The 14,560-nt window shown below is 41.0% G+C and overlaps 1 protein-coding gene across 2 annotated transcripts in view; it reads right to left on the bottom strand.

The window, feature by feature from the left end:
• The window catches only part of LOC139689588 (lysosomal acid glucosylceramidase-like), a 45,957-nt gene that overhangs the window by 15,456 nt on the left and 15,941 nt on the right, over positions 1–14,560 (bottom strand). For both annotated transcript variants that reach the window (XM_071586750.1, XM_071586751.1), the window contains exons 6-8: positions 13,432–13,669; positions 7,121–7,265; positions 3,234–3,313 (exon numbers count right to left, since the gene is read on the bottom strand). In XM_071586750.1, coding sequence (XP_071442851.1) covers positions 3,234–3,313; positions 7,121–7,265; positions 13,432–13,669 — 463 coding nt within the window. The remainder of the gene's footprint in view (positions 1–3,233; positions 3,314–7,120; positions 7,266–13,431; positions 13,670–14,560) is intronic.

A 14,560-nucleotide genomic window follows, 5' to 3' on the forward strand; every position in this document is an offset into this window, starting at 1 on the left:
TAAAATTCGACCTCTCCTATTACTTTGGGTTTCTGGCCCTCCCCAGAGAGGATCATGGGCATTAAAATCTCCCATCAAAATGAACGGCTGAGGAAGCTGGTGGACAAGGGCTTCAAGGTTCAGGCGAGTCACCGGTGCACCCTCTGGCAGATACACGTTGCATAACGTCATCCTCTCAGGGGTGTGTACCGTGACAGCGACGGCCTGGAATGGAGAGTTCAGTTGGACTCGCGAGGTGTAAAGGGCCTCACGGGCCGCAACTGCTACTCCCCCTTGGGCTCGTTGGCCACTTAGGTCATCCATTCTAAAAACAGTGAACCCCTTCAGAATACCCTTATCTTCAGCCTTAAAATGGGTCTCTTGGAGACAAATACAAGAGGGTTTAAAATCTTGGATTAAAATGGCCAGCTCCTCCTTGTGCCGATAAAAACCATTGCAGTTCCACTGCAGAATGGAACACATTTAAAATGTTAAATTAAAATAAATAAATAAATAAATAAATATATAAATAAATAAGTTGACTAAAAAGGGAGATGACCAACTCTATTGAGGTTATCGCTTGAAGCGATGTTTCCTCTTCCACTCGTTTGCGAAGACCTCTGTATCAGAGATACTCTGGTCCTCTTCAATTACCTCCGGCTTCTTTGGCTTCACTGGAGGCGGCGGGGAAGGTGTATTCTCACGCCCTTTTGGCGTGTTCCCCTTGGTGGTTTTTAGTGGGCTCTTCTTTGAAGGGCCCACAGGAGTAGGTGGCTCCTTGTCCACCTTACTCTTTCCATCCTTCACCCTTTTGGGTTTAGGCACTTGCGTGTTTTCCATTGGGGATTCTTTCGGTATCTCCGTCTGCGTGGCGATGGTACACTTTACACATGGCGTGGTTGCAACGGAAGCAAAGGACCGGGAGAAAGTTGGAGCGATTAGCGCCCTGTATTTTCTCCTCGCTTCCGCATATGGGATTTTTTCCAGTGTTTTTATCTCCATGACTTTCCTCTCTTCTTTCATCTTCGGGCAATCACGAGAGTACACTGGGTGTGTACCCTCGCAATTGACACAAAGAGGTTCCGAAGAGCACTCTTTATCCTCGTGCGCGTCTTTGCCACAGCGCGGGCAGGTGGCCTTGCCCTCGCAGCGCGACGCGACATGGCCGAACCGTTGGCATTTGAAACAACGCACGGGATTTGGGATGAATGGCCTCACTGGTACCGATTCATAGCCCACAAACACCTTGTCGGGTAGTCTATCACGCGCAAACGTCAAGATCACGGAGGTGCTGTTTACGTTTTCTCCGTTGCGCCTTGTGGTGAGTCGACGACAATCAGTCACTCCCTGAGAGAACATTTCTCTCTTGATTTCTTCGATGTCCACGTATAGGAGGTCGTAGTGACTGATGACTCCCCGACAGGTGTTAAGAGTGCGGTGCACCTCCACCTTAATCGGAATGTCATGGAGCATTCCCATAGCAAGCAGTTTTTCACTTTGTGTATCGTTCAGGGTCTCTATAAGAAGTGTACCATCCCGGAGCTTCTTCACGCTCTTTGGGTCCCCAGGCACAATCTGTGACAACACTCTGCGAATTAAGAAAGGAGAAACCTTTTTCAAGGTTTCACCTTCCTTTATGCACGACATAATTAAATAGCGCTTACATGCGCCAATACACTTTTCTCCCCCGCCGGTGTCCGGACGGGATCTTTTTAGTGGTGGAAAGGGTTTTTCCTCCATAATAGTAAATGATTCGTCCCTCGGCCTCCCCACCCACCACGGAGCCACACATTTGGGACGCCACTCCGCCAAACCGGAGCGGTCGCCAGGGCTAACTCGAGGGATATAGCGCTTCTGGAGTGGTTGTCTGTTTCGGGGTGGATCTTCGGTGCAAGGGCCCACCAAAACCCTTACATCTCCGACCTCCCTACGCAGACCCCCACAACCTTGGCACTCGCCACCGGAGCGAAAACGCGACGGAAGCCGATTGACCGGGAGTGGCTAGCTCCCGGCCTCCCGTTTACACGAAATCCGGGGCCGAAGAGGGGTATCACTCCCCGGTCCATACAGGGCATCCGACACCCTGCTGGGAACCAGAAAGCTCACCCTCCAGGATCCCCTTCTCTCCCTTACGGGTCTCCAGGCACGGCAAACACCTGGGCGGATCGCAGGCCAGATGGTATGGCCGCTCACAGACAGTGGATCCACAGCACTATCTGGACGCATCCCTTGCTGGCTTGGGGTTTGATTTCGGGGTTTTCTCCCCGCCCTTTTAGTCGCCTCTTACGACAAGCAGGGATACTGCGGGAGTATTCTCTATCCCCCTACCCGCGGGGGGTTTGTTGGATTCATGTATGAGAGATGAACTCAAAAGTAATTTGCAAAACATCCAAGCCTACTTAACCCAAAATAAATGCAGCTTTGGATAAGCATGATGACAGGAAAGGCATTCATTGCCTGAATATTACTTTTTTTCTCCTGACAGAGATTAAAGTCATTAGGAATTAATCATTTATCTTTCCTTGGTGAATGAGGGCAAACATAAATAGAATCTACTAAAATTACACATATGCCCTCGCCATAACAGCTGAACACACAAGCAACACATACCAGGAATGTACATGTGACCCGAGTATCTCCAAGCTGACATCCTTCATTTTGGTGTCCTACCACAAGGAAGACCACCTCGTAAATTTAACTCCACATATGGTTAGCAACAACACTCAATGATGTCTTCGACATCTATGTCACTGCTGTTCCTGGCAAGTAACTGAGGATGCAGCAAGTCTCTTTCTCCATCACGCCTACCGCTAGTTCGTTTCCATATGGATCCCTTTCCACCAGCTTAGGGGCTCAGAAGAGGATCAGTAACCAGTATGAATCGTGCCTTTCGCCTCAGTTAATCAGGTCTTAATTTTTTAATAGTTTTGCATGTTCATGACCTACACAGAATTTGCAGTTTCTTGTTTCCTTCAATAATATCTCAGATTTTAGAACCTTTGTTTTTGATCAAGCACCTTTTAACCAATATGCCTTTGAGGCTATTCATTTTTGGACATATTTAACCTTTAACTTTTTTTTTCAACGGGACATGGTAGTCCAGTGGATTACTGCCCAGAAGGCCTAGGTTAACATCCTGGGGGCATTTCTGGGCATATCAAAAATGCATATAAATGTACCTGTGACCAAAGGCAGGTAGGTAACTCTTGAGGGAGGAATGAAAATCCATTTCATTCATTTTTTTGCAATCTAACCTGAAGAATATCCATCATGTATTCCTCTCCTCGACTCCATGACCCCAAGAGCACTTTTTCAAAGTTCCATGGCTTGTCCCCTTGAAGTAAATACAATTTACTTTATTAATCAGCAAGAAAGCATACATGGACAACGTACAGGCACAACATTCTCAACGAAAAGAATAAACACAGGCTATAAACAAGTTACCGGAAAAAAGGATAAGAAACACAAAAGATGACAAGATTGTGTGGATATAGCACATTGTAGTAGTCCAAACCGAATTCATCGGCAGTATAATCATACTTCATCCAGTAGCAACTTCAATCCTGATTCTGCACGTGGCTGAAGTGATTCACAGGAATATCAATAAGAGGGTGGAGAGCAGGAAAAATGATTACTTAGAGCCTGGTCAGTGTTTTAAGTTGGCTTTAACCTCGTGGACGGTGGCACATTGCACACGACTATGAATGCCTCTGTGGTATAGTAGGCACGGTATTTCATCACAACATCTCGTTCCTTCAAAGCCCCCGAAAAATTTCAGAGTGTGAGAGATCACCTCGGTAGACTCATTGGCTAAACTATTCAGCTGGACGTTGAGGGATCCGGGTTCAAATCCTGGTCAAGGCGAATGATTTTTACTCTCTGAAATTGCTGCATTGTAATCACTTGGTGGATGGTCAGTTTGGGTTCAGGGAGAGGAGAGACATGCATGATGCTAGAGCAGTAATGAGGGCACTAATGGAGAGCAACAGAATACAATCAGGATGTATTTGTTTGTTCCGTATGTTTCAAAAAGGTGTTTGATTGAGTGCTTTGGGAAAAACTAATGAATGTATTGTGGAAAATAGGAGCATATTGGAGGGAAAGGAGACATCCCCAACCTTTACATCATAACGTCGGATAGGTTTGCTGATGATCAAGCTTTACTTTGCCAGTAAGCCAAGAGTTTGCAAACATTACTGCGCACATTGAATAGCCAGGGCGATAGGTACGGGATGAAATTAAATGTAAACAGAAAGAGGTTATGGGGTTTTTGAGAACGAGGAAGACTAAGTTAACTATTGAAATAGGAGTTCATCCTCTAAAGCAGGTGAGACATTATACCAATCTTCAAAGTGTTCCGGACCAAAGTAGTCAAAGGAGTAAAGACATGAAGAGAAGAATTGCATTAGGCAAAGAAGATTTCATGAGGAGTAGGGAATCAGTGACAATGACACTCAGTAAGGAGGTTAAGAAACGAATCGTAAAAATCTGAATGTAGAGCATGGTTTTTTAAGCTGCAGAATTTCTATTGTCAATCTCAATTCCCAGCAATTGGAGTCCATCATCATCCCTGAAGCTAAATGAAGAAGCAATTGAGGCTGCTTCTTCAGAAATTGAGCCTTTGCATAAAAAATTGCCTTCTCTACCATCGAGAACTTGAATAATTCCGTATTTATTAAATGATTTTACAACTCTCTCACACTTCGCAGCATTCTGTGAAGTTTTGACCAATTCACAAGTCTGCCAAATCTTGAAATCTCTTCCTCCTTCCTGAAGGTGTCACTTCAAAATTAGTAGACTACATCCAACTGTTCCATTACTTCTTCATTAATCCTTAAAATGGTTGAAGCTGGCTCAGTAGGCCACCTGGAATTACAGCCACATATCTGAGTTTCCATTTGGTTGATTTTATTTCTGACAGGTTCTGTTTTGTTGCTCCATAACTGATCCCATACCAGCAAGGCAGGTTTCAGGAAGCTTAAGACCACCCATTGTCTGTCCACCACTCTCTTCCCCCTTTATCCATCCAGCCCTAAGGCTGAACATACACAAATGCAAAGGGAAGACAGTTTTTTGTTGGGCAAGGGTTTCCTTTTGAAAATTAAAAAGGCAGCAATTTTGTTCTATCAGGTCAGCAAGACTATTTTATCAAGCTCACAAGTTTTAATAGTTACACTTTTTGCACCTTTTGTTTGGGAGTACATCGAACGTCAGTGGGGCCTCATTAATGTTTCCTATCGTTCAATGTTTTAAAATTTTCTCTTTTTCTTGCATTAATGACAAACTTATGTCACTTGGAAATCTTGTCTTCATGTTCGGTTGACATCTTTTGTGCTTTTTCAGCTTTTGTCCACACACGTAAGTAGTCCCTCTCTTATTTCTCATAAATCCGAAACATTATGATGTTGATCCTGTAAAATCAGTTATGTCTCTGTTAGTAGCATTCACTCTCGCTTGTTGACAAGTATTTCCTGTGGAAATGGAAAATCCAGATCTTCTGTGATTTGATATCCAAGTTTTCAATTCTTCTTCTAGTTCTGACAATTTAGCAATTCCATGTCACAGGCTGTATTGACTATGCATAGCTTTTTTTAGTTTCTCTTCCTGTCTTTGTCAAGTTCTTACCATCTTTTCACGTGGTGGTGATCCGATAATTCCTCTCTGCAGCTGTTTCCATGCTCCTTGACACACATAACCACTTGCAGCTTGAATGCAATATCACATCAGATTCTGGAATGCTTTTTAGGCTAGCTCTGCCACAAAATCTCATTATAATATTAATAAAAAGATATTTAATTTCAAAATGCATTTCAATATTTGAAAACAAAGTAATGCCCTGTTGTTTCCATGCTTCCATTGATGCACAAATGTGATTATTCACCATTGCACACGTGCAACAGGCTCATAGCCAACCAGCAATGTCCACTCTGTCCACTTCCCTGCCGCTGCCACTAATTTTGAAGGATAAACTCCCCGATAAGAATTGGATAAGGCCGATAGTGCTTTACAAAAATTCCCTAGGTTACAAGGAATGTGTATTTACTGCCGGCATGCACCGCACAGGAACTTAGCTTACTGTTGGGAGTTGTGCCATTCACATCCAAATGGAATACATGCTTCCACCAGCTTCCTCTTCATTGAATAACTACTCCATGCACACATTTTTAGAAATCATCACTTTAGATCTCAAGGATTCTGAATTCATTTTACTTAAAACACCGCCTCATTAAGAGTGTAGCAAAAAATATATCAAGCAACTTGTTTTGTCAACAGAACAGGAAAAATATTATGGACATATTTATTTGAAACCAATCTTTTGCAAAAACATAAAATGCACCAGAATACTGAGAAATATATACTAAATTGAACCAAATGTTTTTAACACAAATTTCAAATCCTAATTTTGATTACTGGTGCATAATACATTCCTCATATTTCAGCTATATTTTGAGGGATAAAAGTGGATCCTTTTTGCAGGCGAATAGGGTAAATCAAATCAAATAGGGTTAATCAATTATTGAGATATGGATTTGATGAATAAGTCTAAATAGGTCATTTAATTGAAACAAAATATGCAACACTACACTAACCAACACTAGACCCAACAAATCCATTATCAATGTCTGTTGAAAAGAAATCTTCATGGGTTAAGCGCCATGAAGAGTTAAATATGGAGGAATAAATATCAAAGGCTAAAACCTGAATAAGCCAGCTGTAATTTATTTATTTATACGTTTTTATTGAGGCGAGATTGAGACTATAGAATCACTTCTTCCACCTAACCCCAAATCACAATGTTGGAGGCAGTCGTAAACATCCACGTCCTAGGTCGAGGAAAACCCACCTAGGTGGGAATCGAACCCACAACCTTTGGGTTGGCAGGTGAGACCACAACCGGGGCTGGCCACAAAACATTCACCCTGACCAGGCTGACAGTGAAGCTATGGTCTCCTGAAAGAAGTAGAGGTTAAAATGCCAATTTTAACCACTACTTCTTTCCATGCATCTCCACAAGGAAATAAATTGCATCTATCCTTCTGAGACAGAATAATAAGCATACAAAAAGTACTCAGGTCATTTTGACATCACGCATTTAATTATTACGTGCTCGTTCGCCACAGGGCACATAAATAGGTCTTACCTATGCTTGATTCTGTCGCAAGAATGAATTTTTCTGGATGCCTATTGTGAGTTTCATCAAGGGTTCTGGTGGGAACTACGCTATCCCAGTACCAGTGAACACCAATTCCATCAATGTAGCGTTGTGCATCAGCATCCTGCATAACCTAAGAAATATAAACATTAATTATTTCAAACACATTGTCAAAACTACGGGATTTGACAAATAAGTTCACGTAAAACTTGAAATATAAACAATGCTATTTAAACTGCATGTCCGATGCATTGAAATTAGAACAGGAGACTATTTTTTCCTCGTTGGTCCACAGAAAAACTTGGTAGATGTCCATAAAAATATTCAGCATGACTTCTGGCCGAGCATTTTTTAAAATTTACATGCATTCAAACTTGGCCCTGGAATGCTCGATATCACAAATGGCAGCAAATGAGTGCAACAAAATTGTTAAACCAGAATGCAAGCCTTTAATGTCATAATCATAGCTTAGGATCTCATTACATGGCTTCATTCATCAAATTCTACATTCATCAACAACAGACGTTCTTTAATGATTCTAAAGCAAAATTGTATTAGGAACTGCCAAATCAGGAAGATTGAGGTGTATATCATGATCAACCTCTGAATGACAATTTTAAGACATTTTTTTAGGAGTTTTACAATGGTAGTCTGTAAAGTTTACCATCTAACAAATATGTGAGACATTTATTGTTCAAAATTTATTTTCATTTTTCAACACAGTCTCCTTCTAAGTTGGTACACTTTTTCCAGCAAAGCACTAACTTTTTTAAACATTCCAAATAGCAGTTGGCATCTTCTATTCTCATTTTGCAAACCCATCTTCCCTGATATACACATCTTTTTGACTCGGATGCTTCACTTCATAACAACTTAATCGTGATCAGAGTCCAAATCCACTCCGGAGATACTGTGTGAATTGATCAACGCACTCCCTAAATCTCTTCCTAACCAGAATATAATCTTACTGATACCTTTCTGAGTCACCTGATATTTTCCATGAATACTGACGCCTTTTGTGGTCTAAACCAAGGGTTGGTGATGATTAACCCCCGTCTCCTACAGAACTCTATCGCTTTCTCCCTGCAGTCATTCCTTGTTCCTAGACCATAATCCTCCACCTCATCACCATCTCTTACTTCAAATAATGTCTCACATTTCAAACCCCCATCACTATCAAATGTTTCCCTTCAGGAACACCCGTTATTTCCATATCCCTTGGCCCATAAGATGCACTTTTTTCACTCAAAAATATGCTATAATATCAGCCTTCATCTTACGGGCCATATGAAGTATAAGTTAGACCTATAAGAACAAGCCAATCCACTGGAAAAATACTCACTATTGAGTAGTTTTTCTTGCATTAGGTATAGAAAATGGTTGCCTTGATTACAAATTTCGATAAAATCACTGTTTGTGTCAGTAGTAAGCAACAGAGTTTAAATTTTACATCAAAAATACTTTCTTCAAAAATTTCTAAATTGTGTACTCACACGATCGACCGCATTTAGTCACATCCCACGAGTGATGCTGCCGTAAAACTTAAAATGCATTGCGCTAATGGGGATGTCACCTCTCTGCTAATACATACACATATACATTGCATCCCTCCTTAACTCGGAGTCTAATGGCATTTAACCATAAATAGTATGAGTGCGTTGTAAAGGCATAGAAAATGGTTGCTTTTAAAATAAATTTCAATAATATCAAAGTAATGACAAAAACTAAGAGTTGTGTAAAAAGTAAAAATTATAATAACCTCCAATGGGATCTTAAGAGAGAAGATTGCAATACAGTATTGCATCTAAGCTTGAATTCATGAATTACACATGAGAATACAGAAACAAAGCAGCTTATTTATCTATTTACATAGTACCCTGAAAGCCACCACTAGGGTGTGTGGCAGGGGTAGTAGTAGTATTTAGGGGAGGCGACCGACTGCTGAGGTCATTTGCACCATAGGGGATGGCCAGGAAAGGATGAAGGCTGGAGAGAAACCTGGCATCGGCATCAGCCTACTCTAATAACGAAAGGCGCCAAGGGGTCCGCAGCTTAACGTCCCATCCGACGGATGGCATACTCACTCAAAGTGCCCTCTCCACAAAGCACACCTCAAGTAGGGATCGAGATACCTCTGAAAAATATTCAACACAGCCTGGATTTAAACCCGAGCCCTCAGGGTGGGAAGCCAATACGATAGCCACCGGACGAACCCCGATCCCCATGTGGCAGGGGGTGATCACAACACACACACACTACTTTTGATCCAAAATTCTTTTCCCTCCCCATGCAGTCAGACAACGTTACCCCTCATAGTTCATGAGAAAAGTGACATCTTCAATCTATCTGCTCTGCACTTAATCTCTCTAGTTTTATTGACCCGATCTCTCCTACCTTCGTAGTACGATGGGGGCAATAACACATTTTCAACATCACTCTTAAAGAGACGTCCTTCCAATTCATGCAATTTAATCCGTGACTTTGACCTTCGCTCCGCAAGTGATTCCCAGCCTAGATGCTCTAATATTTTGGAAACGCTACTAAGTTTATCATAACAATTTTTTACAAATCTAGCTCCTCTACGATGCATGCGATTCAATTTGGAAATCAATCCAACATCATGATGATCCCATACATGTACTAGCAGCATATTCTATGAATGAGGCCTATACAGCTATAGATAACATTTACCTTCAACCTTTTCATTACATTTACGCAATACTCTTCTAATAAATCCTAATTTTTGGTTGACTTATCCACATATTCCATGCATATGTTTCACCAAGAGTGAGGGTAATGCCTTGGTATTTAATCAAGTCTACACTTTCCATTTTGGTATACCTGATGCAGTAGGTATTCAGGAGGAAAATGGAAAAGTTTGAAGGCGTTTTGACCCAGTGATGTCAAATTTCTGGGATTCTATGATGGATGAATGTTGGCATATGTGTAGCTGCTTATTTTTTAATGTAACAATTCAATTTTCTTCATACTAAGCATTAACCCCATTATACTTTGATCCTTTTATGTTTCTTCCAAGTATTTTTCATTAGTCTTAACATGAAAAACTAGGGTACATCTTATGGGCCATGAAGTATGGTTCATCCTTTAACTCATCATACCCTATGTATTTACCCTATGTAACTACTCATGTACCCTATGTACTTATTTCTTTCTATGGTTGCTTGGTGGTATGTAGATCTTAACAATGACCAAGTTCATTGGTTCCAGTTCCATTTCTACTTCTATCATATTCTATCCATTGCTTGCTAAATGTTTACTATGCTTCTTCCTACCTTGTTGTTTAATACTATTGCCATCCCTCGGTGACTCTCGTCACCTGCACTGTATATTGCTTTGTAACTACCACTCCAGTTATTCCCACTATCCTTCCATCTCACCTTGCACAGCCCTGAAACATGAATATTTTCATCCTCCATCTCTCGTTTCATATCCTCAAATGTTTCTGTTCTCAACATTGCACTAACATTCCATGCTCCCATTCCAACTGGCTCGGTCATTTTCTGAATCTTCCATGCTGCTGCTCTTGCCTTTGCTTTACAAGAATTTCATAAGACGACAACCGTGGAAGACTTGCCTTGCCCGCTGTCAGGCACAGTACACGGCCAATAGGACCCACAGGGGACCACAAAAACAATGTGATCAGTTTGCACTGTTCCCTGGGAGAGGATATGGAGAGATTCAGATCGAAATTTAGTAATTATGAAGTGCAGCATATGATTCAAAGAGATGAAACAGGGAACATAATTTAGGGAATGGAATTGGAAAGTGACAGGGAGCTGGATACTAGAGGGGGAAAATGGGAACGTAATTAACATGACACACAGAAACTATAGGAACTGTACATAGGAAAAGGACAAGGAAACTATTGACTGGGGACTAAGTGATTAGAAAGATACGCAAGAAAAGGAAATGAAAGAATATTGACACCATGCTACATAGAAGGAAGTTTAAAGATTTTAATAATAAACTGAGGCCAAAAACAAATACGGCAAAAGAAGCAGGGTGGAACACATAGTGTGAGGATATGTTTACAGAGAATTGGTGAAATTGGTGTGTGATACAGGAAGATGAAAGCACTAACAGGAAGTACACAGGGAAATCATTCCAAACAATTAAATATAAGTTGGTATATTTTATGTGAACCTGAAAATATTCACGGGAGATAGTAGGAATATACAGTGGAACTACATGCTAAAGACATTAGGCCAGAAAGGTTAAATATAAACAGAAATAAAATGTAAATGGGGGCAGCTTCGGTCCAGGCTTACCCAATGGTGAGTTAGAAAGGGGGTAAAGAGAATTGAAATCAAAGAATGCCTTGGGGGTAAGCAAAATTGCCTCGGCATTACTTCAAAAGTTTAGAAAATTGGGGTGGAAGAATTTGCATCGACTAATTCTTCGAATTTATGAGGGAGGAATTATGTCAGAAGATTTCGTCAGTGTTGGTTCCTATTCCAAATAAAGGGAAAGGCAATCATATGCGAGGACGACAGAACAATAAGATTAATCTCACAGGCAGCTCAAGTGTTTCTCATGATCGTCATCAAGAGGATGGAGGTCAGGGAAAATGATTACTTAGGGGACAATTTGTTTAGGATCAGGATGTGGAGAGGCAGGTTTGATGCCATTACTGTGCTAGGGTCATTAATAGAGAGGAACACGGATTGAAATCAAGATGTTGGTCTGTTTTCTTCATTTCAAAAAGGCAGCTGATAGAGCAAACTGCATGGACATAGAATCTACAACAATAGACTTATCTACAACATGTGCATGTCTCAGACTGCTCAGGTGCAAGTGGAGAGTCTTGATGGGCAGTGTTCGGTAGAGGATTAAGACAGGAGTGTCCATTTTCATCTGCGCTGTTCAATATATACGTGGAGGAAGTAGTAAAAGAAGCATGGGAAAACTGTGGTCATGAAAGTCATTGGGAATGATCAAGATTTAGTTTTCCAGTCAGCTAAGGGATCGCAAGCATTGCTGAGCACATCAGAGAGTCGGTGTTATGTATGTGTCAAGAATGAATGTAAGCAAAACAAGAGTTATGAGGTTTTGGAGAAAAGCTAAATATAACATTGAAATAGGAGTTCATATATTACAGCGGGTGGAATAGTTTACCTACCCCATAAGTGTTATGGAGCAAAATGGTCATTGTATTGCGAACGCAAGTGAAATAATTGCATTGGGCAAATAAGCTTTCACAAGGAGGAAGCTGATGACAGGGATGTTGAGTAAGAATGATAAAATAAGGCTCACCCAAACTTTGATATGAAGGGTGTTTTCATATGGTAAAAAACATGATTGAAGTAAAAGGAAAGGCATAGATAAGAAAATTTTGAAATGTGCACAGAAAGATAGAGAAAGTGAAATGGACAGAAAGGAAAACAAATGAGGAAGTGCTGGGTATAATGGGCGAGGAGAGGGGATTGCTGAGTAAATGCCATAGGAGCCAGGAAATATGGATGCAGAGCATGTTGATTGACAATGGGATACTGAAGATTGTGAAAGAGGTGGGAACATTAGGCAGGCAAGGTATAGAGACATGTTGGACAGATTGAAGGGAGGATGGAAGTACACATGTGGGATTGAACAGGGGCTTATCGTAATGTTGTGTTTTGTGAGAGAGACAAGGGAATTACCATTGTACCATTATCCAGTCTGGGTCCATGCAAAAACCTACCTTAACCAGTACATTACCAATTATATGTGTATATATAATGTATGTATGTGCATGTGCAAATGTATATCTGATTAGATACACTCTCTGCTACGTTAGGTAGTCGTAGTAGTTTTTATGGGAGGCGACCGACAGCTGAGGTCATTTGCGCCATAGGGGATGGACAGGAAAGGATGAAGGGTGGAGAGAAACCCGGCGTCGGCATTAGCCCACTCTTTACGAAAGGCACCAAGGGGTCCGCAGTTTAACGTCCCATCCGACGGACGGCGTACTCACTCAAAGTGCCCTCCACAAAGCACCTCAAGTAGGGATCAAGATACCTCTGAAAAATATTCAACACCACCGGGATTTGAACCCGCGCCCTCAGGGTGGGAAGCCAGTACGTTAGCCCCCGCACCATCTCGATCCCCTGCTATGTTAGGTTGCATCAGGTAGGATCCTCTCACTGCAGAAGAAGGCTGCTGCTATCACTATTTATAGCCACATGCAGACAAATTCTTAGCAGTTGCTTTTATTCTAAAGGTCATTTAAATTCATACAGCTTTGGAACACCTCAATCAACAACTACTGATACTTTATACATAATATTTAAGAGTCCACTCACTATGTCAACCCACCAGGGTAGCAGGAACCTTTGATCATCAAGCATTATTAACTTGGTCTTGTTGTGCTGAGAAGCTACCATGGAAGGGCCCAAGTTTTTTGAAATCCATTCCCTCTGTTCTCTTGGAGTCCATCCCATGGAGTTGAAACGATTTATTGGAATGATTCCATTCATTGGTTCATTGCCTGTTGTTATTCCCCAAAATGTATGGCCATTATGTTTATACTCGTCCAAAAATCTGGAGGAAAATGATATAGCTGTGAGAAAATATAACAAGTTTCTTTTCCAAAGAAATATAAATTGTTGTGCTAAAATGATGATAATCAAAATTTTCCTTTCAACTGATTCGAAGCCCCATGCTATCTTTATAATTGTGCAAACAAATTGTGCTAAATGATGTGGTATAAGGGGCAATAAGGTGGAATAGTCAAAAGTGATGATGAACACATATTTTCAACATTCTAGCGATATTTTATAATGATGACTACTAGCCTTGATGCCTCGCTCCTTTTTCAAAACTCTAAAAAATGTAATGCATCAAATGTGTTCCCTGACACTGAATGCTAATGTAAAATTGAAAACTTATTTTCATCATTTACACAGCAACAGTACAGTACAGTACAGTTGGCAGCAACCCCGTATAAATTATAGGGGTCATATTCCCAAATAAAACTGTGTTTGGAAAGGTATTAACCAGTGGAAAATAACTATCTTTTAAATTTAACTGACAATTAAAAAATTAAGGAGATATGCTATTTCTCACACCTCATCTTGAATATCTGTTGGGTGTTTAGGACCCTTCCCCAAAGGTCTTAATCATGGAACTGAAAATTAACCAAAAAAAAAGACCTCCCCATTCAAAACATAATCACGATGAACAAACAGAAAGAATCACCATATTCTCATTGGATGGCAGACCATGCGCTGGAAGCATTGGGAGCCACTGGAAATCCTAAGATTACATACACAACTTAAACTATTAGAGAAGTAAAAATCACTCAAAGTTGATACTGATAACAGGAAGAATCATTCTAGTGCCATATCCCTCCCCGGACTACAACCTTGACGTGGTGAAAGGGCTTGTGCATTCCGATGACCCCTAGAGCTGTGCTGGCGGGAGTAATAATAA

This window comes from Hetaerina americana, unplaced genomic scaffold, assembly GCF_022747635.1.
Source record: "Hetaerina americana unplaced genomic scaffold, ioHetAmer1.1.p SCAF_25, whole genome shotgun sequence".
NCBI lineage: Eukaryota > Metazoa > Arthropoda > Insecta > Odonata > Calopterygidae > Hetaerina > Hetaerina americana.